The 26,600-nt window shown below is 41.7% G+C and overlaps 1 protein-coding gene across 2 annotated transcripts in view; it reads left to right on the top strand.

Annotated features, from left to right (window-relative positions):
- The first annotated feature begins 725 nt into the window (after positions 1–725).
- LOC105199936 (retinal homeobox protein Rx1) overlaps positions 726–26,600 on the top strand; it is a 51,161-nt gene continuing 25,286 nt past the window's right edge. For both annotated transcript variants that reach the window (XM_011167270.3, XM_026130459.2), the window contains exons 1-2: positions 726–1,892; positions 21,573–21,805. In XM_011167270.3, coding sequence (XP_011165572.1) covers positions 1,718–1,892; positions 21,573–21,805 — 408 coding nt within the window. In that variant the 5' untranslated portion in view covers positions 726–1,717. The remainder of the gene's footprint in view (positions 1,893–21,572; positions 21,806–26,600) is intronic.

Here is a 26,600-nt window from a genome sequence, read left to right as displayed (position 1 = left end):
AATAAAGTCTCGGGTTTCTAATGTCACGAGTAAACATTGATTTTTCATGCGCCAACATCGAAATTTAAATTCATTAAATTTGCAATTTACATGACAATTTTAATTCGTGGAGGAGAAACGAGTCGCTACGAGCCGAAACGACTGTCCCGGTGCAAGTAGGTGCATAGGTGAATCGCGCAGACAAAAGCGGCGCGTAAGGTCCCGCGGATCCGCGGGGCATCCAGAAGCGTAGGAGGCTTGGCGTAAGCGGTAAGCTTTACCTCATTTCTGGCAATTACAGGGGATGCCAGAATCCGCCGCAAGAATCAACCCACTCCGGCCGCGTGTGTGTACCATCCACCTCTGTTTAGGTGAACCACCCCTTCGCGGTGCGCGTGTGCGCGCGGACTCGCTCGTCCTGTGTTCGTCCCTTACACGTACTCGCTCGTACACACGTAGGAACACGCGCGCACACAACAGCACCCTCGTGACGCTCACACGTACATACACTTCGGTGGGGACGAGACGCGCGTACGGCGTCATGGGAGCCCGTCCGCCCTCCTCAACCCCTGCGGCTGCTATCCCGTCCAAGAGAGAGGGTTACCTCTGAAACCCCCGTCGGTTGAGCACCACTGATCTCGCCATGTTCCCGGATCCCTGCCGCGATTGGTCGCGAATCCGACGAACGGCGTCACCAATTCGCCGATCTAGGCCACGCCTCCGCGCGGCTCATGCCCGGACCACCTCTTTCACCGGCGAGTAGTCTTCGGGAGTAGTTGTGTACAGCTGCAACAAAGGCCACCCCGGTAGACGACGGCCGGCTAGTCCTCGTTGACACGACGCACGCTCAAGAGCTTCGACCTTAACACGGGAAAGATTCCATCTAGCCATCTGGCGCCTACGAAAGTGAATGAGCGAGGACGAAGTCGGACGTCCTGTCGAGAAATCGGAGGATACGCTTCCTCTCATAAACGATTTCACTTTTCCTGAGCTAAGTAGGTGATCGCGGTGAAAGAGGATCAAGGAATCGTTAAAGAAACTCGGATCTTAGACGGCATAGTCTGGTGTTGGTAAACAATAAAAAGGTATTACTCTTGACAATTATTATTGGTGATGTACACACATTTTGGAAAATTTCTATGAGAGAACATTCGTCTTTTATCGTTGTCTAAATGATCGTTAAAAGAGACAGATCTGTGTCGACAGAAGATGTTGAAGAAAGTGCCATGATTCGTACCATGATTTGTGAAGAGGTGACATGTGACTATGAAAACTCATAATAAAATTTAACCTCGCATATCGAATAAGTTTCGTTCAATTTTGCAAGAGAGAGATTGAACACTGGGATGAATCTAAAATCAAATTTAATCTCGTGGTTGTTCAAGCCGATGACATGTTCTCGTTAATTGATTGACATAGGCCAAACGTCAACTTCGGCAACTACCGTAGTACCGAAGATTTTAATCTGTAGGGTTGAAATCGGATATACGAAGGTACTCAAAGTTTTATAAACATTGCTCTGGAATCTGGAATTGACTGAATGAAATTTCTCAAGCAGTGCGTGAAGTTGTCCGAAATGCACTTCACGGTGAAAGACACGTGTGCCAAAGAGTTTTGCCGTGCGATCGTCGAGCTTTAGTGCATCCGCAGAGTCACTCGCGAAATCTTCGTCCCAGCGAGGGTGGTGATCCGACTCAGAGCAATCTCCGGGAAGAGTCCACCGTGCGAGTTTCTGACAATGGATTCCCAGCAGCTCGTCGACACAGCCTCGCAGAACAGTCAAGACATCGTTTTACCGAAACCGGCCAGTAGTACGCCACGACACAGCATCGACGCGATCCTAGGATTGGCCAGCCATAAAAGGACTCATCAGGAAATGGAGGACACCAGTCGCGACACGCAGGAAAATACCGGTACCAATTTTACTCCTATTATAATCTTATTACATGACATTAGTGGTACCTGAAATAATTTTTATATTTCCTTAGGATTGATCTTCACAAGGAAAATATCTTTGTAAAAGACGCGAAGCTAAGAATCTAATTTAAATTTTTATTTTTCTTCTTCAAAATCTAATAATAATAGTAGTCTCTTTTTTTTAATTTACGACGTGTTTCAATATTTCAAAATTTCGTAATGAAATGAACGTTGTTTAAACTGAAATGTAGACCTATTGAAAATGTCCTTGTGATTTGACAAAATTTGAGATAAAACTAGCTAATACTGCATACATTCAATACGCGTAAATCGCTCAGCAAATCTAACGTTAATAAGAAAAATAACATTAATAAAAAAAAAAAACGGTTTTTTTCTGCCAAAGTTTTTGAACTACCGCGACGCAAATTTGTTTCGTCGCGTTCCCGAGCCGTCGGATTGATGCACGCAGGAGTTAATCCTCATATTAGCTTCCTAAGCCCACGAATTCTTCTCGTGAGGCATGCAAAGCATCGATTTCTAAATTACAAAACACCTTCCGCTATTAAAATCCATTACAAATGCTTTCGAAATGCATTAGCGATGCAGCTTCGGTCGTCCATCCCGTCCAATTACTTTCTTCGCTACTATCCGTCTATGGTTTGTTAGCTGCCGTCACATCATTAATCACCGGTTCATTATCGTGTTCTTGGCTTTTAATTAAAATTTCATTATGCAGTTTACAATCTGTTCATTAATTATTAATTAAATTAATTTTTAATTTATGAGCACTCGAAAATTGCATAATTTTTGATGCGTTTAAGAATGGAAGCTTCAAAGTAACGTGTATGTGCAGTCGGATATATTGAGATACAAACTTGTGGTATCACTGCCCCAAAACGAAAAATCAATAGCGCGTTAATAGCGTAATTGATAGAAAACCTACCCAAATTTTGACCGACGGCCCCCATGTAGTTTTTTTCCACCAGCTTCGATAATTTTTTCGCATTTACGGACTAATTCGATTAGCAGACTAAACCGTTTCGCTGTCTGTCTGTTGAATCTTGCATCCTGCTGGACAGACACGATCAAGCGCCGTGAGTTCGCTTTGCTATCCTGTCTGGCAGCTGCGTTACGGCCAGTAATGCAGTTTGATCGAGTTTCGATTAATTATCGCTGGGATCGATGTACATGTCCTCTGTACGCCCGAGGGCAAAATTTAAGAAAAATAATTGAGAAGTATACGTAATGAAATTAAGAAAGTGATTGGGTTAATTTGGGTCGCTCGAATAAGTGACGCAATGCAATAATTGTTCAATAATGAAATTAACAACGATTATCAATTTATCATAAAGCAATGAAAATTAAATAATCATTAGAATATTATTTATATAAAAGCGTAATTATAGATTTTAACATTGGAAAATCATTGCGCTGCTTTGTTGAATTAAGCGCCTCTGCCATGCTTTATCTCATATACAATGTAAAACTAGTTTATCATTAAACAGTTTTACAACTTTCAACATTTTTTTGTTTGGGGGACTGAAGTATTTCCATACCAACTGCTTTTCTAGTAAGAGCGAAAAGAAATATTACTAATTGCACGTTATTTTCTCGAACCAAAATAGAAAATTTTAATGTAACACTTATACACGTGCACTTTACATATATAACGAAAATTGGATAATCCAAAGAAATAATGTGTAATGATAGGTATGTATAGATGTAGATAATAATTACGATCGTCGCGTGATTTTCTACCGTACTGATGAAATCAACTTACCGCACACTACTTTTTCACCTTCTCGCGAGACGTTTATGCGTCGTATTATTTAATTTGTACGCTATATTTTTCGCGAATGATAAAAATTTATTCTAACAATGCATTCGTTACCTTATTTTTGTCACAACGAACTAATTCTATATCGCGTCACCATATCTCCCGTGATCCATATTTCGATGATTGATAAACCACATGTTTCCGAAAATAACTGGCCGCAATGATATTAATCATAGCGGCCAATGATTAATACATTTAAATCCGATCCATAAAATGTAGTAAGGTCCTACGTATTTCATTATTATTATTCTATTTAGTACTGAAATAATTACGTGCAAAAGAAAAAAGAGAAAAGTATCTTTTATTAAATAACTAAATTAAAAATAGGAACAAATTACACAATAATCATTAAAACAGACTATTGTTAAAAATTTGTCTTTCTAAATTATAACGAGATAATTATATTTCGATAAAATCGTACAATCTGAACAATATAACACAAAATTAACCCTTTCCCTACTATCTTGGGTATTTTATGTCCAATTCTTGTTTTATTTTATGACCAATTCTTGTTCGTGCAAGTTTCTCGCAAGTTCGATGGCTTATTAAATTACTATACTTATATATTGTAATACTATAATTATACATTTAATACTGTAAATATAAATTTTATTATTTTCTAAAGTGAAGTTTCAACGTTTATTCTAGAAAACTGAATGTAGATGAGATTTTTTTAACCATTTTAAATAGGTGAAAAACTGAACAGAGTTCAAGGTATCAAGATACCAGAATGGTAAGGCATTGTAGGGATTGAAATCAATTTCATCCAACAATGCATTAGAATATAAATAACAATTATCATAGTTTTATTAAAATAGATAAAGCCTTGGAAAGCCCGCAGGATACATTGCTCAAAGTCCAGTCGTTCTAAGATTGCACAGAGATCTTGGCGTCAATTTCCCGCGCGGAACCGATCCTACACACCTGTCTTGTACGTGTGATTCCACGACACACGGCGGCGTTCGACATGGACGTCTCGTCGGCAGCGTTAGCGTATAATTGGAAAATCGTTAGTATCGCGACGTAGATCTCGTTCTCCAAACTAGGCAGACACGCTAATTCAGCGTCGAAACCGAATCGTGCGATCGAATGTGACGATCCGAGCGGTCGGTCGGCGTGTAGGGGTAGAGCGTGTCTCCGCTCGATGAAACGTATATCCGATAATTCCTGTTTCGAGACACTTTCGTCTCGGCTCGCCTACGCTGCCCGCGAACTGTCGTTCGTGTCATTCTGAAAGTGCGCGCACACACAACGGGGGCGAGAGCGCGAGTTATCGACGCAACACTTTCGGCGGAAGGGTCGGAATCGACAAAACAATTTTGTGCCGGCGCTACCATTATTGGTACGGTGCGCGGACGAAAAAAATGGGCAAACAGCTATCGGATATTACCACCGTAAGTGATATAAATTAGCGTCATCGCGGAGCGTCACATTCGTGTTTCCATAGCCAAGAGCACCACGTGGATCGATATTGTTGCCATGCTTAATTTTCAACGATGCGTTATATTGTTTCTCACGATGAAAATAGCTTCTGTTTCGACTAACAATGACATGAATATCATAGCGCATGCTATATACCAAAACGATTAGCGCGTATCAATCGATCGCAAATTGCTCGCTTATAAGCTCGCTTGAAAAAAATTTTGGAATGTAAAAAACTGAAATATATTGATATTGTGCTAAGAACGTTGTTCGTTTTTACGTCATAGCCTTAAAATAACCGAGGCCACAACCGTCACGGTACTTTTAACATAATTTTACCTCGTTTGTGATTAATAAGGTTGACCAAAAAAATTTTATGTTTGAGAGAATTTCATATTGCGATACATTTTAACGTAATTGCATTAAAAACGTATTTTGATAAAAGTAATAATTAATTCTTAATTTTGCAAAATATAATGAGGATGATTTAATAAATATCATAATGCAGTCTCGATCGATGAAAAGCTTATTGTCTCGCTTTTCGGGGAATATATTTCTATTTAGAAAATAATTTTCATTAAATTTCATAAAGCAAATGACTCGTAATCTTATCGGAAAACGTCGATAAAAAAAAAATTACGTCGAATTGGAAAATAAACGTATATAGAATAAAGTCACTCTTATCTGATTTCAAACTATAACAAGGCTGAATAAGCCTGTCAAGCTTAATATGTTCAACGCAGGATTAATTGTCGGCGTTTATTCTCGAGGATTTACGTTGATCGTTTTCGAAGGAAATTACGGCCAGATGGACCAACCGCGAGAGAAATGCGCTGAGAAAAAGACGGAGGCTGCTTAGCCGAGACCCAATCTTGTCCCGCTAATCGAATTATCATTAATTATGATACCGTACGCGCGGAAAGAAAGGAAAGGTAAAAGGCGAGGGCCAGCCGCCACTAATAAGCACGAAGGAGAGCAGAGGAAACGAGGAGCACGAGAAAGACGAAGAAAAAGGGAGAAAAAAAAATGAGGAAGGGAGAGAGGAGAGAGATAGGTGGAAGCGGCTTTAAGTCGCTTCTTAAGAGGTGAATTGACGTGCCTACTAATGGATCGTGCCTGCCTCGTCGTCTTTTCTCCTCGCGTTTCTTCCTCCTCGTCCTCCTCTTCTATCGCTCTTGTAGTTTTAATACGGGGTAACAGGTCTGTTATCCTCAGCGAGAATCGGTCGTCTACCGTGCGGCCGCGATTGATCGAAATTAACTCGCTGGAACAACGAATGACCGTTGTCGCGTCGTGCGCGCCAACGCGATACGCGTTATTTGTACACGTGTCACCGTGCTACCTTGTGAATTTGGTTATTTGTCAGTCCACCGTTTTAGCTACCGGTCTCCCGAAATAAAATCAAATCGTGTTAAGCATAAATTGCCCCCGAAATTAGACGGCGAAACGGACGGGATTTATTGATGCAAGATGATTGCTACTATATTATCCTCATATATATGATGCGCTCTGTGAGCTGTACAACTGGGTTTTTTCGCATCTCATTTGTGACAGACAATAACTAATATATCGATACATAAATATTTAACAAATATTGTCTTTTATAAAATTACTGACGCAAATTTGGCCGGAAATTGACATTCTCCATTTATCTATATTCGTACAGTGTTTCACGATCTTTCTCTCATAATGATAACCTGTATTTTCGTTTATTGTGAACTAATATTTCACATCTTTATTTCGATAAATGCCGTATGCAGCTAACAATTGTTCTTAGAATAAAGAGAAATGTGTAATAAAATATTTACACTGTGATACAACAACTGTTAATCAAATATTACTGCCACGCGCGAGAGGTATTGCCTTGCCTTTTTTTTTAATTTAAATCACAGAGCGCTCACTGTTCGCAAATAATTCTCTGCCTTTACCGTGTAATTCATCGTAATCGTTAATATTGCGGTATTGGAAAGATATATTGCAACTTGCGCTTATTGCCCCGACCGATGGAAAGGATAGAAAGCGTAAGATGGATAATGGCGGGATAAGCCGATTAAACAACGTATTAGTCGAACAAATGCGAAAACGCTTTCAGAACGCGAGATCAATCCGGCGACATATGTGAACGGCGACGTTAACACACTTCGAATTAATTCTTCGTCGTGTTACGAGTTCCCCAGCGATTGTCTAATTCCTTTTAACGCCGCGCTAACGTCGTTAACTTTCCGCTTCATAATTTCATCATCTGCCTCGCAAGTTTCACAATTATTCCGTCTAATTCAATTCCCCGATACCAAGTCATCTTTCCGAGAACGGAGCCATAATTAATCGTGCGCGCGACTGATAATATCCATGCTAATTACAATAAACTACCACGACAAATCATCGGCAACGATCTCGAACGTGCTAGTTTTATTCGCGGTAAATAAATTATTTCACGAAATGGTTCGCGAAACTGACTACCTCTAAAAAAAAAAAAGCTTAATCAACATTCAAAAAAGAAAATAAATTATTGTTTTAAATTTAACAAAATAACGCTAAGTACGTACTTGCAGCGTAAGAAGATAAATAGCTTCTTTTCGAAGTGAAGTATTAATCGTTTAACAATCGTTTAACAATCAAATTGTATGACTCTTCGATAAATGTTCGAAGCTGCTGTCACGACAACAATCGTTGGTATCCATTATATGAAATAAATGAGTATTAAGTTATGCGTACACTTTGGCAAAATAATTATCTCGCAACTAAATAAATAAACATTTTGCTTTATTTTACCTGTCCCTTTTGAAAAATGCATACTTTTCTTGGCTGGCATGACTCGCGTTATCACAATTTCATTACTTGCGCGTGTGAGTACGTGCATTACCCCGCGCCATCTGATTCGAGTTTGTAGGAAATATTTACGACCTAGCTTTTACCGCTAAATTGACGCTAATCTGATCGCAGGCCCTGATATACGACCTACTCGCACTTATCAGCGTACAACTGCAACTTAAAATGCAACATCTACATTTTGCAGTAAGCGCGTCCACAATACGAATCAATATGTATACTCATTTGCAACGTTACACATTTATTCGAGTATCGTAAGCTTTTATTATACGTTCTCCGAAGAGAAAAGAGTCTTAAAAAAGTAAACCTTCGCAATTTCTTTGTATATTTTTTAATACTTTATCTTCTGTTTTTCCAAGCGAATGTGTCGAATATCTCTCGAAGCTGTCCGTTAAAAATTTTTATGGCTATAAGATAATGTCTCAACAAAATTATTTACGTATCTCAAGCATCCAAGTCTTATGCATACTGTCCGTGTTGCAAAAAGTATCACGGTTCTACGGACGTAACGTAAGGGCGTCGCGGATCGCGTCACGTCGCGTCGGGCCGGAGCGCCGCACGTAAAAGCCGCTTTGTTAGGGGGAGCAATTTCGATCGCGTGACACCACGCGGGAGTACGACCGTGAGTATAGGAGGGCATCGGCGATTACGTGTAATTTTATACCCATTTATTGCTAGGGTCTCGTTGTTTTTTCGGCAGCAAACTTTTCGCACTTACGGCCCGATCGCAAATTGGACGCAGCCGTGCAAGAAATGGACAGGTTCAACTCAATCGTTGACCTCCACCGCGCTAGATTCGCGTCGGTGCTATTTTCTCTCTTCGGTACGTAATCGTGCGGTATTACGGACACTGGATAAACAGCAAGTTAAATAAATTTTCTCAATAGCAAATGCACGTAATTGATGTCATAACAAGAAATAGGGATATTGAAATTTAAGAAAACAAAAGAAAGATGATCAGAAATTTGCAAGATTTAAACGCAGAAATGAGGAAGTTAGTAGAAAATTCTGACGAGGACAGGAGAAAAATCTTTATAAGCTACGTCACATAAAAAGGCTAAGAACACCTTGTAACTGTATTACAGAATTACTGTACTGCAGCTGTATTATAGACGTAAGAAGCAGCTTCTTATTTCTGAAAATGGCGCAATTACTGGCGAAGAAGGGACAATGAATCTCAGCTGGATGAAGAAAATTATTAAAATAAAGATCAGAGAGAAAATCAAAGAAGTTTAAAGAATTTTTCTAGAATGAGAATCCAAGACATTACGTAGGTTAAAGTTTAAAAAGTTTAAAACAGCATTGTTATACTTCAGATTGGGTTATAGTGATAGAGGATCTTGGTGCAGAATACTGTATTGTTGGAATTGCAAATCCTTTCAAAACTGAAAGGCATGGAATAAATAAATATCAATCTAATGCCGAGATGAAGTGCGTTCATGCGAAATAAATGTAACAGTTAGTCACTGACGAATACTAATTTCTCTCTGAATATAATCTTCATCTCTAATGTTTTCTTTCGCAACAAGAAATATCCAGCTAGATAAATTTCTTGCGGAATTTATTGTTTAATTCACGTTTAGAGGCGTGCGAATCAAGCATTTGTGAGATCAAATTGAATCTTTAATAACGTGCTCGAAATCGAATTGAATCGAATCTGAAATTTTCACGTCGAATCGAATCGAATCGAATCAAATCTCTTTGATTCGAGTACAAATCAAATTTCCCGGATTTACATTATATGCTAATTTAAGTGTAATAAAGTGTTTTCAATGGCGTTGGAGATTCTTTTTAATGGACGAATAGAAAATTAATCGCAAGAATTTCACAAAATAATTACAAAAAAGTGATGTGCTAAGTAAGCATTTATAACCCAATAGATACTATATAAATAATAAATGTGAGGGTATTATACTGATAAAATGAGCATTGAATACATCGTATAATTTACAATGTTACTATCGAAAAGTAATAGTACTCTAGCGTGCTTCATTAGAAAAATATAATGGATCAAATTTTTTTTCAAATTTTGTTCTAAATTCAATAAAATCATGAAACAAACCAATAAAACGTTGAAACAAATTTACGAAGACGATTGCCCGTCGCATACGCAAATTTTTGTACGAGTGTATGAGATTTAGAAACAAATTTAGAAAAGTTTTCGAAATCAACAATCAGACACGAGAATTGGTACACGCTGATACAAGATTGGTCGCGCTGGAAATATAAATAAAATAAAAAGAAATACAAGATCGATTCGAAACGGGATGACCGATGATTCGGGATTCTCGAGCTATTCGAGCCATTCGGATTTGAAAAACGAATCGAATCGAAACCACCGTGATTCGATTCGAATTCGAATTATTCGCACCTCTCTATACACGTTTTAATTAATGTTTTTGCTGTTTGCCTCGTAAATGCAATTTTCGCAGAAATAACTGTCGCAAGGCTGATTGACCTAATCGAGATTTCAGCGACGATTAGATACACACGAATTCTCTTTTGCGCGAGAGCGGCGAGCGGATGGAAACGCGCGGCGCCGGCACCATGCCGTTCCGCGCGCCAGTTTAACCGGATTACCGTTGCGATCAAGGCTTGCAAGTGGTAATTGGCGCGCGTGTGTCGCCGATCAATCGTACACCGGGCATCGCGGAATCTATTTTACTGCACTCGGATGCCGAAATGCCTCGTGATCGATAGCCGACTACGCCGAGACGGAAGTCTGCATATATCGGCATAGATATAGAGGAGGATACGTCGGCAGACGGAGAGGGCGAGCGAGCAACGTGGAAGGGTGGCGGCGAGCGGGGGATGCGCAGGCATCGGGTATATGTACTGGCAGACACGGCGGAAGTAGAGACGCTCGCGCGGTACAGTATTGGCGTAATTTGTGCAGCGATTAGCAATCGGTACGTCATTACCACGATTAATATTGACGCCTGGATAATTCAGGGCGCGTGTGTGTATGTGTGTGTGTGTGTGTATGTGCAAGCCGTCAGTCAGTCACTCCGCTTGCCTGCTTGCCTGCCTGCCTGCCAGACCTACCTGCTCGCCTGCGTACGTGCGTGCGTACATGCGATGCGTGCATACGTGCGTGCGTGCGTGCGTGCCTGCCTGCGTGCTTGCGTGCGTGCACGTGCGCACATCACACGCGTGCAGCCCGCGTTCGCGAGCCGCACGGCCTTTCGACTGGCTCATAAAGCGGCACGCAGACACGTATACGCCCACGTTCTCGCGCCGCGTTGCGCGCGATGTCGGCAGAGATATCCCAATAAAGCCCGCACGCCACCGAACAATTAAATTATTAACTAGTAACGATAACGAGGGGCCGCCCGCCTGCCCGTTGATTACTATTATAACGAAGGCCCCACGCCGTCACGAGGTATAAACCACGCGAAAGGTACGTAAACAAAATAAATCGTACCTTCTACCCCCTCGTCATCGTCCACCTTGACCTCTACGCAATCGTGAATCCGGAAACGACGCGTCCTACCCCCCTCCGAGAGTCTCGCGAGGTCGATCGCGCGAATTTTGCGCGGGTTATAACGTCACGGCGGAGAAGATTTGCGTGTGCTCCGTGTGCACGCGGTAATTGCGGAATTTCAACTTCGCCGGGTATTACCGGGTCGACGCATGCCACGGAATATCGAAAAACCCAGATGTGCGCCCATCATCGGGCAGATGGTCGCCGACGTTGCGCCCGTTCTCGTTCTCAATTAGACGAACGTCGTCGATCAAGTGCGGTTGTCTAATGCTGAGAATTAATTGGACGCATCTGACGGAGATTTAGGTTAAATACTCGAGGCAGAAATCAAGAAAAAATAAGATTTATTGTTTTATGTACCAATTTGAAAATTTTTTAAGCTCGTAATGTGCAAAAGCAATTCAAAAAAGAGGAAATGATCCGAACAAACGAGCCTTGTAATTCTAGGTGGAACAGTAAATTCTTTCATTACACAGAAGCATTGAGAAGTCAGCAAAGAAACTCTCAATTCTTTCCAATACATATATTAATACATGTATACGTTTCAGACTTCTTCAATGTGCAAAAAAAAAGAAGCTAAAAATAAACGTAAAATCCATCCGACGGTCATACATTAAAATAAAATGACAACGTTTAACATTATCTTTAGATGTATCACCGTGATCTTGAACGCTTGATGCAAATTCCGCATGTTGAGCGTTCAAGATAAATTTTTAGATACTGCAGTAAAATTGTTCTTCCCGTGAACGCAAACGTGGTTTCATAATTTCACTTTGCGATTGATTTACGCTTGAAATATAATATTCTTAACGATGTTCTCTAAAAATGTTTCCGAATGCCGTACGCGGCCATTCTGGAGCTTCGTTTCGAGACTGTTCCACGGATGCGTTTTACTGGATGTCGTTTCAGAGTTTTCTATCCGACGGACACGTTGACTCGCTTAGGGTAGAAACTCTATCCCCGCGACAAAAACCCGATGACAGCTTAAGAACATTACCTTGAGCGTTGTTGCGATACATGTGCGCGCTCGCCTGACGAATTAATAATTCTCATACACGAATAATCGACGAACCCGATATTCATCTTATAAAGATTAAACGCGCGCGCGCGCGTGCGAGCTCGCCTGCCCTTTCTTCGTGAACAGTTGATGGCGTACGTGTGTGTGTGTGTAAATGTACGTGTTACAGCACAGCAACGAGGAGGGCGAAAAAAAGGATTGTCGCGATTACTTGCGCCAACTTACGAAGTAATTTACTCACTCGCCGTTTTGTTAACTCGGTTATCGATTAACGCGACCGTTATCTCGCTGCATCGGCATCGGTCATCCAGAAATTTAATTTATCGCAAACCGGGGAGTACTAATGTAACCCGGCCCGATCTCGCGGAGGAGAGATAACGCGTTTTACATTCGCTTACCCCGACGAAGAAAAACCTCGCCGGAGATATCGATCGGAAACCAGTTCGCTAATTTACTCGCTCTTTCCCTTTCTCGCTCGCTTTATTAATCCCCCGTCAATTAACTCGACTAACAGCTCCCGATGATCCGACTGTGAGTGCTTTAAATAAATTAAATTTGCTGGGTGGTATTGGCCGGCATTAAGTACTACTGCTGTAATAAAAACACTCGCCCGCTGTGTCTCGGGCGAGCAAAAAAGGATACCGTGTCGCACGCGGGCGGAGACACTTCTCTCCCGAGGATCGATACGTGCGTCGGATTAAAGAGCGCGACAGGTGACAGTGGCTTTTACGAAGAAATTTCCGTCGAAACTTTGTGCCGCGCAAAGTGGCCATTGCGTTTCGTTCCGGAGATAAAAACTGAAAGAGTCGGGAGGGAGAGCGGAGGACGGGAGGAGGGGGACCGAAAGAGAGGAAGACAGAAGACAGCGGGGTGAGAGGAGGGTGAAGGAACGACACCGGTGATGGTCCACGAGAAGACAAATTCTGTAATCCTCTTTGGTCGGCGAGCTAAGCCCTCTGTGTGACGGCATACCTTTCCTCTTTCTCTTATTTCCTCCCCCGTTCCGTCTCTCCTTATCTCGCCACCGTCTCCTCCCACGCCGATCAAGGAAATTAGATTCCGAATCGACAGCCGTGCTTAAGTACAAACGACGGCGTGGTGTATCCTGCATCGAATATCGAGCAGTATCCGCAAAGAAATCTCGTTTTTTTCCCCTCTCTATTTTTTCGAAAGAAATTTTGCGCGTGTCGAGAAACGCAAGAGACGTTTGTATAACTTACTTGGCAATAAAAGTATCATCTCAATGAGACGTAACAGAAATTCACAATTGAGTACAACAGCGATCAAAAAGAAAAAAAAAAAAAGAAAAAAAATAAAATACCTGCATAGCAAAGTTTTCCGTAATAAACGGAATTTGTTTAGCGTAATAGAATGTCAGATAAATAGAGAGAGATTATGTATATCAACAGGGAGAAGCAACAAAGAAAACGTCATTTTCAGTGATTACAAATTTTATCTTTTGTTAGACAAAAAAGGCTTGTAATAAGCGAGATAAATAACCGCATCGTAGGGGGTTGAATGAGATATTACGTTTTAAAAATGTGATATTTAAATTAAGTGTTCGGTCATTAGAGGTGTATTAGCGCTGGATTAAACGATCCTGATTATCACCTCTTCTCAGGCGAGTTAACTAAAATACCACCGAGATCGGAAATATTAATCATTTTGGGCATCTAGTTTTTGATTATGGATACCGCGTTAGTCGTATCAATATTGGACAGGAAATTCAATTAAATACGCGGCACGAGTTTAATGTACACATTCCGCGCGGCATCGCCGAGTTTACAAAATCATCGCGCATCTATCCTTCTTTATGTCGCTCATGTCGCTCAAAATTTTCCCATCGGCTATTAATTTTCATCATCCGCTCAATCTTATATGTATATATATATTATTAACCGTTTTCACGATCGCAAATTCAGGATATGCGAGTCGTATAAGAGCGACGAATACGTGAAGCGATTTTTATCGATATAACAGCATTACAAAAATTTCAAATTTTTACGAAATCGTTATCTCTCGAGATGCCGTATTCAGCTGCCTGATCTAATAACCCGCGCGGAAAAATTGTCATTGCGAAATAATATTGGATTATGGATGTCTAAAAAAACGCAAAAGTTCATCGGTTTCAACCATCGGTTTGCAACCATCTTGACACTTGATTGGCGGTTGACCGGCTTCTCGTTATATGCGCTAAAGTACGACTTTCCTTTAACAAAATGCCAACGGGACATTAATTAATTTGACCGGCAGTCAGATATCATCATCCGCGACTGATCCGCGAAAGCTCGTATATTTGTTGAAATCAATTCGTTTACCTCTAATTCATCATTCGCGACATTTGCTCTCAAATATATTAAATGCGCGCGCTTTGGGATATATGCGGTTTACACTACAAACAGGGAAACGAACTGAACTACCCGAGCTAGCCGCTTTTAATAAGCACCTAACAATGCATAACTTTTGACATATCTGTTGATTTTTTCAAGACCCGTTTCCGCTCGACCGCGTCGCTAAATTTCAGAGAGCGAAAAATTTTAATTTCCATCACGGTTACGCGATTTGCTCGCCCAAATATCGATATTAAACTTCATACTGCGGATATTTATGAAAATGCTGTCTATCACAGTTAGAACATACATTTTGGTAGATGCGAAACACTACTGAAAACTTCTTCACAAAGGGATTAATTATTTACGCTATTTCCACGCAAAGCGTAATCTCTGAAGGAAAGACAAATTATGTATGACAGTCACGAATCTCGAAAACAATTTTTATTAACGCAACTTCGGATAAGTAAGCGATACATCGTCCTACGTGAAAGCATCGTTAGCCACTTGCACAGCTCCGATTCATGCATTTTATATCGCGCTCGCAGGCACGATTGCGTGTGCTATCGTTCTCCGGGGAATGACGCGCGGCGCATTAACTCGCCGCTAACGCGCTCCTCAATCGACGCCTTAACTCGATTAAGCCGCCGAGAAGAATCAAAAGGCCCCCACGGCGTTTTGAAATTTATCAGCGATCAGTGTTGGCCCATTAGAGCCGGTGGTGACCGGTCCGGGGAGCGAAGCTACGAATCTCTTCTCTCTCCGGCCGCTCCGTCCATTATACTATCTCGCCGTGTCAATCTCTTAAGTAGCTAGAGAACCGACTAGGACCGCTTTGCATCCGCGCGATACCATCTTCCCCGTCGCTCGTGACCGCGAAATACCCCGGCGACTGTCTCGTTCATCCCTCTCCGAGATCGTGTCACAAAATTGCTCATCGGGACGTGTACCTATATTCGCACCGATGAGAACGCAGGAAACGTAAAACGTTCCCGTTGTTCCACGAGCTCTGAAACACGCACTGTAGCAGAATAAGGATCCGATAAAAAGCAACATGAGAACTGCATTAGTGCAATTCCTGTGATTTACAGCGATGTGAATAACCAGTTGCTCCGAATGGATCTCTTTTATAACAAGCTCCGACATGATTTATATACGCGAAAAGAAGGGTTCTTGGGTTCAAGTATTTAAAAATTTAGCTAGATATGTATTTGAAAATTTTGTTGAACAGCCAAATATAATTGTGTAGAACGTTCAAACGTGATAAACGATGCTGCAAAAAAATGTTAACATTCTAGTAATGAGCTTGAGCGTTCTGCACAACTAATTTGTGGTGTGACAAAACATTATTTTCAAATTTATATCAGCTAAATTTTTAGATACATTAGCAGAATCATTTTTTTTTTATTTACATCTTACATATATAAATATATTTTTTCACATAACATAAAATTCTGGCATCATTACGAATTGACTTTATCTATTATAATGCGTTAGGAAAAACAAATTTTCGTACGTGTCTTATTTATTCCCTTTTAAAAAATTTAATTTTTATTACAAATATCATAAAATGTATTATAAAAATAGACCGGTCAAATCTCAACTTTTTTTTGGACTCAAGTTCGCAAAATTATAATACAAATTTGTTTTTGTAAATGTTCGTGGCGCGACGCTCCTCGATTCTTAACCGCCTTCAGCCAATTCTGATCTCGACTCTCGGATAATGTGATAAACTTTCGCTTTCCGGGCATAGTGTCGCGTTTAATGCACGAAAATGCAGGTCGTTTCTCGGGGATGTGCTCCTCGATATAACAGGGCGGGCAAGTAGTAAGAGCGACGGCGCTCCGCCACCCTGCAGCTGCCTCGTAGGATTTAATCACGATGGTTACTCTGTCCCGACCGAAACCAATTATTGCGCAGACGTATCCGCGCACATACACACGGGGCATCCAGTTATTCAGACGTGTACATGCCTACCCCCGTGTATCACAGAAATCCGCTTCTGTGAATATCCGTACGGAGCAATCGTCGCGCGCAAACAACACGAGTGTGGGGATGATTCGTACTTATTCCCCGCCCCCCTAATGATTTTTCGATATGTACAGATAAATAATTGAGACAAAATCGCTTGGGCTGGCGCACCTCGCGTGCCATGTCGTTCATTTATTTGCAGATATTAAATAATTACGAGGAATCGATAGCAATCTTTAATTCGCGTTATATATATATTTTGTTACAGTGTATAATGAATAACCTAGGTCGATGTGGATAAATTGCAAAATTACTTGATGCAATCTATTTCAATTTTTTTTTTAATGTTTTTATTTAAAACTAATCTTTGTTAGAGAATGCCTAAGAGTGAGAATGACGACACGCAACTTCCAGGTGTAAATTTCCAACTTCTATCGGGTGTCGGGCGAAACTTCATGGAGCATGATGCACGAATAAACTTCTGGCGTGCACGCATGGCTGCACGTCTTTCGAAAAGCTGAATTAAATTAGTTAATAACCTTCAACCGCCACGAATCTGCAAACATTCGCAATTTCTACCTTGCAATCTCGGATTGGATAATTAAAATTTACCGAGAAGTTTAAAATCGCGATAATGTTGTTAAGTTTCTTATATCAAATTACAGCGCGTTTTCTACGAAGCAGTTAATTAAATTAAATAACAAATTAATTCGGGTTTGGAAATCGCTTGCATTTAAAGCCTCTAAACACTTTCACATGAAAATATAAAATTTGCATTAAGCAATTAAGTAAAAATATGAAAAGTAGAGTAAACATTTCTTTTGCTGAATAACCCTGCTAAAATCTAAAAAAAAATCAACACTTGCGATACTTCTTTATAGAAATCTCCGTCAAGTGGAGAAAAAGCGACGATGCTTCCGGGCTTGAAACTATTGATATCTAATAATCTCTAAGTAAAATTCTTCTTAAGAACCAAGTAAATATTTCTATGCAAAATTATCCCGCGGCAGCGCCTGAGCGTCCTCTTTAATTTATGATTCGTTGGTTCCATAAATATCGTTCTTGAAGAAAGAAAGCGCGGATACATGTCGAAGAAGGTAGCGTGGGTTGGAATCGCGAAGAGGACGGAAAGGATTGGAAGGAGACTGAGGTCGAAGAAGAGGAGGAAAATGAAGAGGAATAGGGGGGGGGGAGGCGGGATGGTAGCGTCGGCACTCTTCAGGGAGGGAGGGAGAGGGGACCATTATCGATTGTTGTTGATAATTAGCCGGTACAAGCGCACGTCAATCGCCAGCCAAGGCGAGGTTATTAGGTTGTTGGTTGGTGCCGGGCGAAGCTTCTCGCGAGAATGCGTGGTCGCTAGGCGTAGATGCGTGCGCGCTGATCGTGGGATGCGTGCCGGTGCGGAGCGGTTGCGCGCGCTCGCGCGAGTGCGCGCGGAACGCCGCCATCGAGCCACCCGATCACCCTCCCCCACAATTCGATCTAACGCGCTGCGCTGCGACGCGAGAGAAGGTTAATTATGCAGTTAATGAGAGAGTACCTGGATACATGTATATCCGCGTTATGTATAGATATATAAACGTTGGAGGGGAAGTCTCACCGGAGGTACTGCCCGAAAGAGAAACTTGCCTTGATCGCTACGTCTACAGGACGGATCGGGATGAAGTTAGGATTTACGGCGGGAGCGGACGCGCGGAGGGCGAAAGTAAGGGAGAACGGCGCGGCGGCGGAGGGAGAGGGTGCACGATGGAAAATACCTATTTGCTGCCGCGGTCCCGCAGGATCAATCTCTTCGTCGGTGGTACCGTTCGGTTTCTTGGACGATATTACACTCGGGGACGGGAATAATGCGAGGTTTGATCGGGCGTTCGTCGACGAGTAACCGCAGCACCCGGGATGGATGTAATTTGCAGGGAAAATGATCGCGTAATAGTTCGCCCAGCGAGCTCAACGCGTTCCGCATTGTGTAATAGTACAGTCGTATTAATCTTAACGGAATCAAGAACTGTCCTGCAAAACGGGACCGCGAAACGAAAGATTCAAATTTATTTTTTATTCGTTTCACTTAATTGCTCGCCACACAATTTTTATTCAAAGCTCTTATATAAAGTCCATCGCAGACATCTGTGCGCCTTACATGCCGCACAAATCCTTAATACGCAGTTAACGTTTACCAAATTAACATAATACATGTTTAATAGGTGTAATAACAAAAAAATCCCTTGCACGATTGAAATTTATTTAGCAACCCAATACACAAGGAAATTGTGGAGAAATTCCGTTTTTCGGAACGATATTACGTCGAAAATGAAAATAATGTGAATCCTGATTGGGCGTTCAGACGCGAGCAATCATCAACCTCAACGAAAGGTGTAATTTCCAACGAAAGAGATAGCGTAATAGCTCGGTGGAAGTGCCGCGTGTTGACGCGCCTTAAGTTCTCTCACAGCGACGCAAAGTGCTCGAAAATTACCTAGTGATTACTCACTTAATGATTTAATCCGCGAAATTGCACGGTCTGGCGACGATCGTGTAATTTACGAAGAAAATTGTAATTTATACGAAAGTAGGTAAAAGTGCACGGTGTAAGAACACAGTAGTAGCATTTCTTTTCGAAGCAACGGATCTTCCAAACCGCGTGCAACGCACGCGAGCAACATTTTTATTTTTTCTTCTTTCTCTCGTAACATTCGTTTTTAGAAGAAAATTTTATCTAGTGAGACAAAACTGAAATGAAAATTGAATTTAAAACCGAATGCCACGTAATTGAGCGAAGAAATCAGATTTCTGTCGTGTTAAAAGTAGATATGGATTTAAAGTTAACGTTATAAAGCAACCGTCTTCGATGTGTCTTTTTATTGTAATCAAGTTTAAAATCCACTCGTAAAATTTTCGTAATTTATTTTTAAATTAGCTACGTAAATATGTGCAACTCGTTTAAGTCGTAAATAATTACACGTCTACTTTACTGCGTTAAATAAATCAAATAAAGATATGCGGCATCGTATCAAAAAAAGTTTATACTTTCCAAGACTACGGCAAACACGATGTCATCGCCAGCGCTGTCATCGCCAATGCAAATCTCATTACAATGCACCTGCGCTTTGACAGTGAAACAATTAAGCACAGTGCGCGCGCCCGGCACGGCATATCGTAGTCGGTCGGACAATTAATTCCGCGCTTAAATCGATTAGACCTCGACCGGAATACCGGGCACGAATATATACCCGTGGCCACGTTTCTAAATACACAAATACGGCGGAATGCGTCGTCGTTATTTGCAATGAAAATGATCGCGTGATTGTTCGGCAGCGTAAATAAATCCCCGTCGCTTTCGTTGCGTTGACCCTTTCGTTAACGACGATAACGACGCGGCGATGTGGCCGTCGCCTTAATAAACCGCCGGATAAGCGGAGCGACGAAACGATAGAGCCTAGTTACACAAATACAACATGTCACTCGGTATAAAAAGGGGTGCGTGCCAACGCGCACTTACGCCGATGCTCTCGTTTGTCTCGCGAACGATTAGATGATTCCTTCGGGACATTCTTCCTTCGAACACTTGGAAATGAGAAGTAGTATATAAGTTTCCGACTTAACTTACGTACACTACTCGCTTTATAGCTTAATCATTAACGTATACTTATCCTGCAGACCTATTTCCATACGCAAAATATAAAACTCTAATAAATCATTTTAATAAACTGTTTTATATTAATCGTATTAAATACAATTATAATTTAAAAAAAAAACGTACTGCTTTTTCATTATCTTTCACATACTGCATATGTATAATTTTTCTCATTAGATACCACGTATTGTCACGCATCTGTTTCAAAAAAAAGATATTTGAGAAATCTAATTTGATATTGAAAAAACCATTAGAGGGAAAAGACAGTTTTCCGCTACTACTTCCAATTACGCGTAACGTTTTATTACGCTTTATAAATATTTCTGGAGACGTAAGTGATTATTTCCCGGCGACTTTATTCTCGATAACCAATATCCAATCTTCCACTTTCGCATTAATATCATAAAGAAAAAGAAATGTTTCTCTCTCTCTCTCTCTCTCTCTCTCTCTCTCTCTCTCTCTTATTTGTTTCAAATTATTGACGAAAGAAAAAATAGCAATTTAGTTCGTTCGCTTCGTTATCTGGCGAAATCATATGGGAAGAACGTTTATTAGCTTCTATAATGGTGCACCGTGCTGTTAACGTTGATTTTATTTTTGCAAACTCACTGCGAGATTATATTGTACCTTTATGTGTAAAGGAAATGTGACAACCGATACTTTATATATGTTCTCGCTCGCCGAGAAAAGTAATCCACCCGTCGAACCATAACCGGCGTCCTTCCGTTCCCCTTAAGCATCGCATACATTAAACGTCAAATACTCTAATTAATCCTCGTTGTCTCTTTTACATTCAACGAAGCGTAACGCGTCGTATTTCGCGCTTGCTCGGTCACGAAACGCAAAAGAAAGAAAACAAAAAGAAAGAGAAGAAATCCAGGCGCGAATGGCGCTTTAAAGTGCGCGACCGAATTCACTCATACATTATACGCAACGCATTTCCGTGCGCACGCACGCACGCACGCACGCACGCACACGGGCACGCAATTCCGCGCGGCCACGCGTTGCAGCACTTCTAATAGCTACTATTATGCGCGCATAATGGGGGTAATAGCTGCGACTCCGGATAAATCGATCACCATTACCGCTCCTATTACCCGTAACGACCGTTTCCGAGGAGACCTGATCGCTCTCTCTGTCGCGGCTTCCAGGTGAGAACAGCTGCAACTCCACCGGTGGCGGCAGCGACGAGGAGCTCGGCGCGGGCTGCGGGGAGGACATAAACGGCAACGGGGGCAAGAAGAAGCACCGTCGCAACCGGACAACCTTCACGACCTACCAGCTGCACGAGCTCGAGAGAGCGTTCGAGAAGTCCCACTACCCGGACGTCTACTCCAGGGAGGAGCTCGCCATGAAGGTCAACCTCCCGGAAGTTCGTGTTCAGGTGAGTCATTCGCCGAACGAATTCGCGGATCGAAGCACGTGCAGTTCCTTTCGCACTGATTTCTAACGTACGTGCCGAGAGTGGAGAAAGCGGTCTTTAGACACTTAAATTGGAAAATATCTTTCCTTTTTGTGGAGTGAAAAGTCTTTTTACATCCTCCCTAGAATATTCGATGGACTTACATAGACTGCTCACGTACACGCACAAAAACGAACCCCTATTTAAAGTTTTAATATTAAAACGATCACTTTTATCCCATCTGCAATTAATAATAAAATATTTGTATAATGTTGCGAAAAAGTTGGATCTCAGATCGTAGTCCAATAAAACATAGCACACAAAGTATACATTTTGATATAAAAGCAAGGCTCTCGAGATATCAGAAAATTTATTACGATTAAGTAGGCAAATAATCTAGTGTAAAGTACGTTGGTACGAACATTTTTCTTGTACTTAGTTGCAGAGGCGAGTATATAAATTCGCGCGTGCGAGCCGCAGCACGATACAGCAGGATTTATTCTTCCTCAGCCGAAATTTGACGGATATGAATATCGTGTTCGGCGAGCCCCGGCCGCGGAGTTAACGCTGGCGTTTCCGTGCAAACAATCGGAACGACAATCGCTGCCTGGCGCGCTGGCCCGACGTATTAGACTAAATTAAATTAATTATGTGCGTGACAACGATAAAAGCACGCAGTCGCGTGCGACGACGCATCGATTAGGCTCCCGGGGGCACGCTTGCCGAGCGGGCGGCGTGTACACGCCGCGCCGGGGCCAGTGGCGCAGCTACCGTGCTTCCGATCATTCGACGGGACCATCACGTCCGAATTTCGAAAGACATCCTGCGAATCCCCAAGTTGCTTACTTAAGCTCGCTTCTTTCCTCTAATTTTGCGCGGAAATTTAGATACCTACTCTCGAGTAAAAGCGAAGCTTGGAAGATCCGCGTTGTACGTAATGTGAAAATAATCAAATAGTATGAAGTAATGAAGAAGGAGATAAATTGTTGAAGATAGGTCACATCTCAAAACATTACCAGAAATACAAAAATTTTGTAGAATATTATAGTTACGTTTGAAAATTTGTGTGAAATTTAAGTTCAGTTATTGGTTCAAAAGTTGATTAATTTTTTGTTTACTTTTGATTCTTACGTAAAATTACGTTTGCAATGTTTATTTGCAAATTTAATGGGGAAGTTTAACATTACCAATTAAATCAAAATTATTATATACTAATATAACCTTAATAAATGTTCGTGCCAAAATTTATTTAGATCCGCTTACTCGCTTAAAAGTTATTTATTCAAAACTGCAGCAAAATATAGTAATTTTCGTTGCAAAACCATTATAAATCAATTTTTTTATATTTAGCTAGTTTCAGGGCCAAAATTCGGACATTCATAATTAAAAGTTTTTATTGTTGATTATGAAAAAAAAATAAACCTAGAGAAGTCTTCAGTCTTTAAATTTTGATAACTTTTAACTGTACAGCCAAAACATCCTTACGTGTACTATATCTCAGAACAATCGATTTACAGATTAGCACATCTACAAATCGCAATAAGACAGTAATAACAATAACTTTACAAATTCCTGACTTCTTTTCGGTGCAAAGAGGCAAAGAGCTCAAAAGATGAAGACCAGAAAAAGAGGAGATCTCGGTACAGGCCTCGTTTTAGCATCGCCACTTTGTTACGCTATTGGGCGGGGCTTTCGGCAACATGGGATAATAACTCCGGCCGGCAGCCTTAGCCGAGCACCTGCTTTTTTCTTACCACCTCCTCGAACGCGGAATTGATTTTTACCGGGCGTCCGTCTTAAAGTTTCCATTGCCGCGAAGGGCCCTCGCCTGCCGGCGATGGTTAAGATTACGCGTCGATTGCAATTAGGGTTTTATCGAGGCGACCACGCTAATTCGTAGCGTCGTGGGCATTCGGCTCGTTAGAGCTACCATTAAACACGCAATACGAGAAACGTAGGAATTATCTTCGCACCTTAAGTGGATTATAGATGGGGCCTCAAGAAGAGGTGTAACGGCGGCAATAGCCGAGGTATGAATCGTCTGTCTCTTTAGAAAGTTAGGGCTTTCATTGTCGCAATTAACAAGCAGTTTATATTGCGAGATAAGTACACATCGCCCCAGTAATAAAGTTGCCCTATAATTTATCTCCCCCATACTCTTCCTGCGTCGCATAGATAATAGGTAGATAATTAGCAGGGGAAAAATTACACAAGGGACTAATTATAATGTGAAGGTTTATTATAAGGATAAAATTATTTTGTAAATTATTTCGTGCTAGCGAGATGACATAGACGTAATTACAGCAGCAAAAGATACCGAAGAAAAAGAAACAATGCGTATGTGTGCGCAAAGTATATCTTTTCTACACAGAAAGAACAGTTTTGCTGAAATACAGATCCGAAAATGATTATGTTGAAAATTTATATTGGAAAATTTATATCGGGATTTAAGCCGGATGCTAAAATATTAAAGTTGTTCGCAACAGCGTCATTATCCTTGAACGTTTTATACAATTAACTTGATAGTTCAACATGAAATTATTTACAGATCTGTATCCAGCTAAGTTTTTTAATACTATACAATAAAATTGTTCCTTCCGTGTACGAGTTAATTCGAAAAAAATCATTATTCCAGCAAAAGTGCACAGTAAACAGCAGTGCGTTATCGGAATAAATGTACTCGTGAGAATACCCCTAATCTTTTCATCTCGCCGCTAACGACAGGCATATCGATGTAAAAATTAAGTTGTAATTGACGTAATTAATGGTCGTGCGTCAAAATACATTCATAGACGAGTCTCTCGCTGTACGTAGAGGAATAGACGTGCGTCCAGTCAGTGTCAAGAAGATTCGGGAGGGGAAAAAAAAAAGAAAGTTTTAAGCAAACACACGGGTCCGCGCTTTGGAATAAAACGTCAGCGTGCCGCGTGAGGACGAGAGAGGCGTCGCTCCTCGGGGTCGACGGACTCGCAATTAAAAATTTAAATTGCGTTTAAAACCTGCCGTGAGCTGCCGGCGCCGTCTTCTTCTCGCGCGCCGTACGTCCCGCTCCTCTCTTCTCGCGCAAAGCGCTTTTTCCCAGTTTTTTCGTACGCCGCCGCCGTCACCGCCGCGCCGGTCCGCGCGCGTCTTGTTCTCTCTATTTATTTTCACCACCCCCGAGTCTCTCTCGCTAACCGTGGCACCGCAACCGTCTCGGGCCGCCCCCGAGGTATACCTAATCGCTTAAGCTTATTACGCCAGAGCGGACAAGGCGGTTGTGGAATCAGCTTTGCTCGCGATGCAAGCGGGGTTGGCTCTATCCGCTCGCCCGCTCGCCCGCTCGCCCGGTCGCGGCGAGCCGCGCGCCGCGCCGCGCCGTTCGGTTTCATCATTTTTAATTGATAGCGCACGCCAATCCCGTCTGTCGGATTTATTAGGCCGCTCGACGAGATGGTTTCGAAGGGACGAGGGATAGGGCAGGGGTAGAAAACGGGATTTAGGAGGGAGAAGGGGGGTTTTTATTGGGCGTGGCGGAACGCGGACGGGATTCCGTCGGCGGTCGCTGCGGTCTGATTGTCATCGGAAAAGCGCCGCGCGTTTTCCAGCTTTTCCCGATCCGATGCACACGTGTGCGCGAGCAGGTCACGCGTAAAGTTAACGCCGCCCTCGACGATCGTCATCGCTTTTCGGGATACGCGCAAAATTGCGTTGCCCGCGGAAGCGTTATGAAGATTGAATCGCGAACAACTCGTCAATCAATTAATCTTGGATCGATAGATTTTCGACGTCTCTAAATTATCGCGCGCGGTGGATAAAAAATCTTACTCGCTTCGCGCACCGCTTGTAGAGCGTACGATTTTGGAACAAAAGTTGTTTTACAGCAGCACGTAATATACCAGCGTGTAATAAAACTTTAATAACAATTATTATTATATGTTTGCTGCATGACATTTTAGCCAGCATTTTTTTTTTTGTAGAATTTGTAATGGGATCTGCTTTTATTTCAATTTTGCACGATGGAACGGGGACGGCGGATTTTAAAAGAATGTAACGCGCACGGGTTTAAACACCTGCTGTGTTTGTTATTCGTTAAAAGCACATTATTTTATACGCTGCGACAAAAATATTTCGCCCGAATCAATTAATGGGCAGGCAAATGGTTTAGCTTTAAATCGCGCGTAATGTTTGTTTGCGTACTAAATCGAAAAATAGATTGCAGAAAATGTAAAAGGGAATAAAAGCTCGGGGAATCATACGGGAAGCCGCATCTTTTCAAAGAGATAAATGGAATTGGGTAATGCAACTTCACTCGGTTAGATTTACGAGCGTGGGCTCGCTCGTAAATTACTAACCGTTTTGTAGCTTCGATTCTTCGACTGCGCGCCCGCCGATGCCCTACGACCTCGGCGAGTCCCCGCGTTTACGTAGCTTCACGGGCCTCTTATACCTCTTTTCCACTTTTATCGCGACAATAAAAATTTCATTCCGGAATCCTGCGCTTGCACGACATCTTACGTCACGATCGTTTATCAAAGAGCATCTCTCTCTCTCTCTCTCTCTCTCTCTCTCTCTCTCTCTCTCTCTCTCTCGCTCTCTCCCGCGAGGTGGCTTACGTAGATTCTACGAAATAAAATCCGGCCAACGATATTCTCGGGCATTATCCTCTATATTCTCGGCAATTGTGCTCTCTACATAAAATCAAAATTGAAAATATCGAAAATCTGAAAGAAACAGTTAGGGTAATAATATGGTTGACGGATTTGCGAAAAATTAACCACCGACCTTTCTGGCTTAT

Source organism: Solenopsis invicta, chromosome 7 (assembly GCF_016802725.1).
Source record: "Solenopsis invicta isolate M01_SB chromosome 7, UNIL_Sinv_3.0, whole genome shotgun sequence".
Taxonomy (NCBI): Eukaryota; Metazoa; Arthropoda; class Insecta; order Hymenoptera; family Formicidae; genus Solenopsis; species Solenopsis invicta.
The sequence above is the reverse complement of the archived record's forward strand: the minus strand, read 5'-3'. Positions and strand labels throughout refer to the sequence as shown.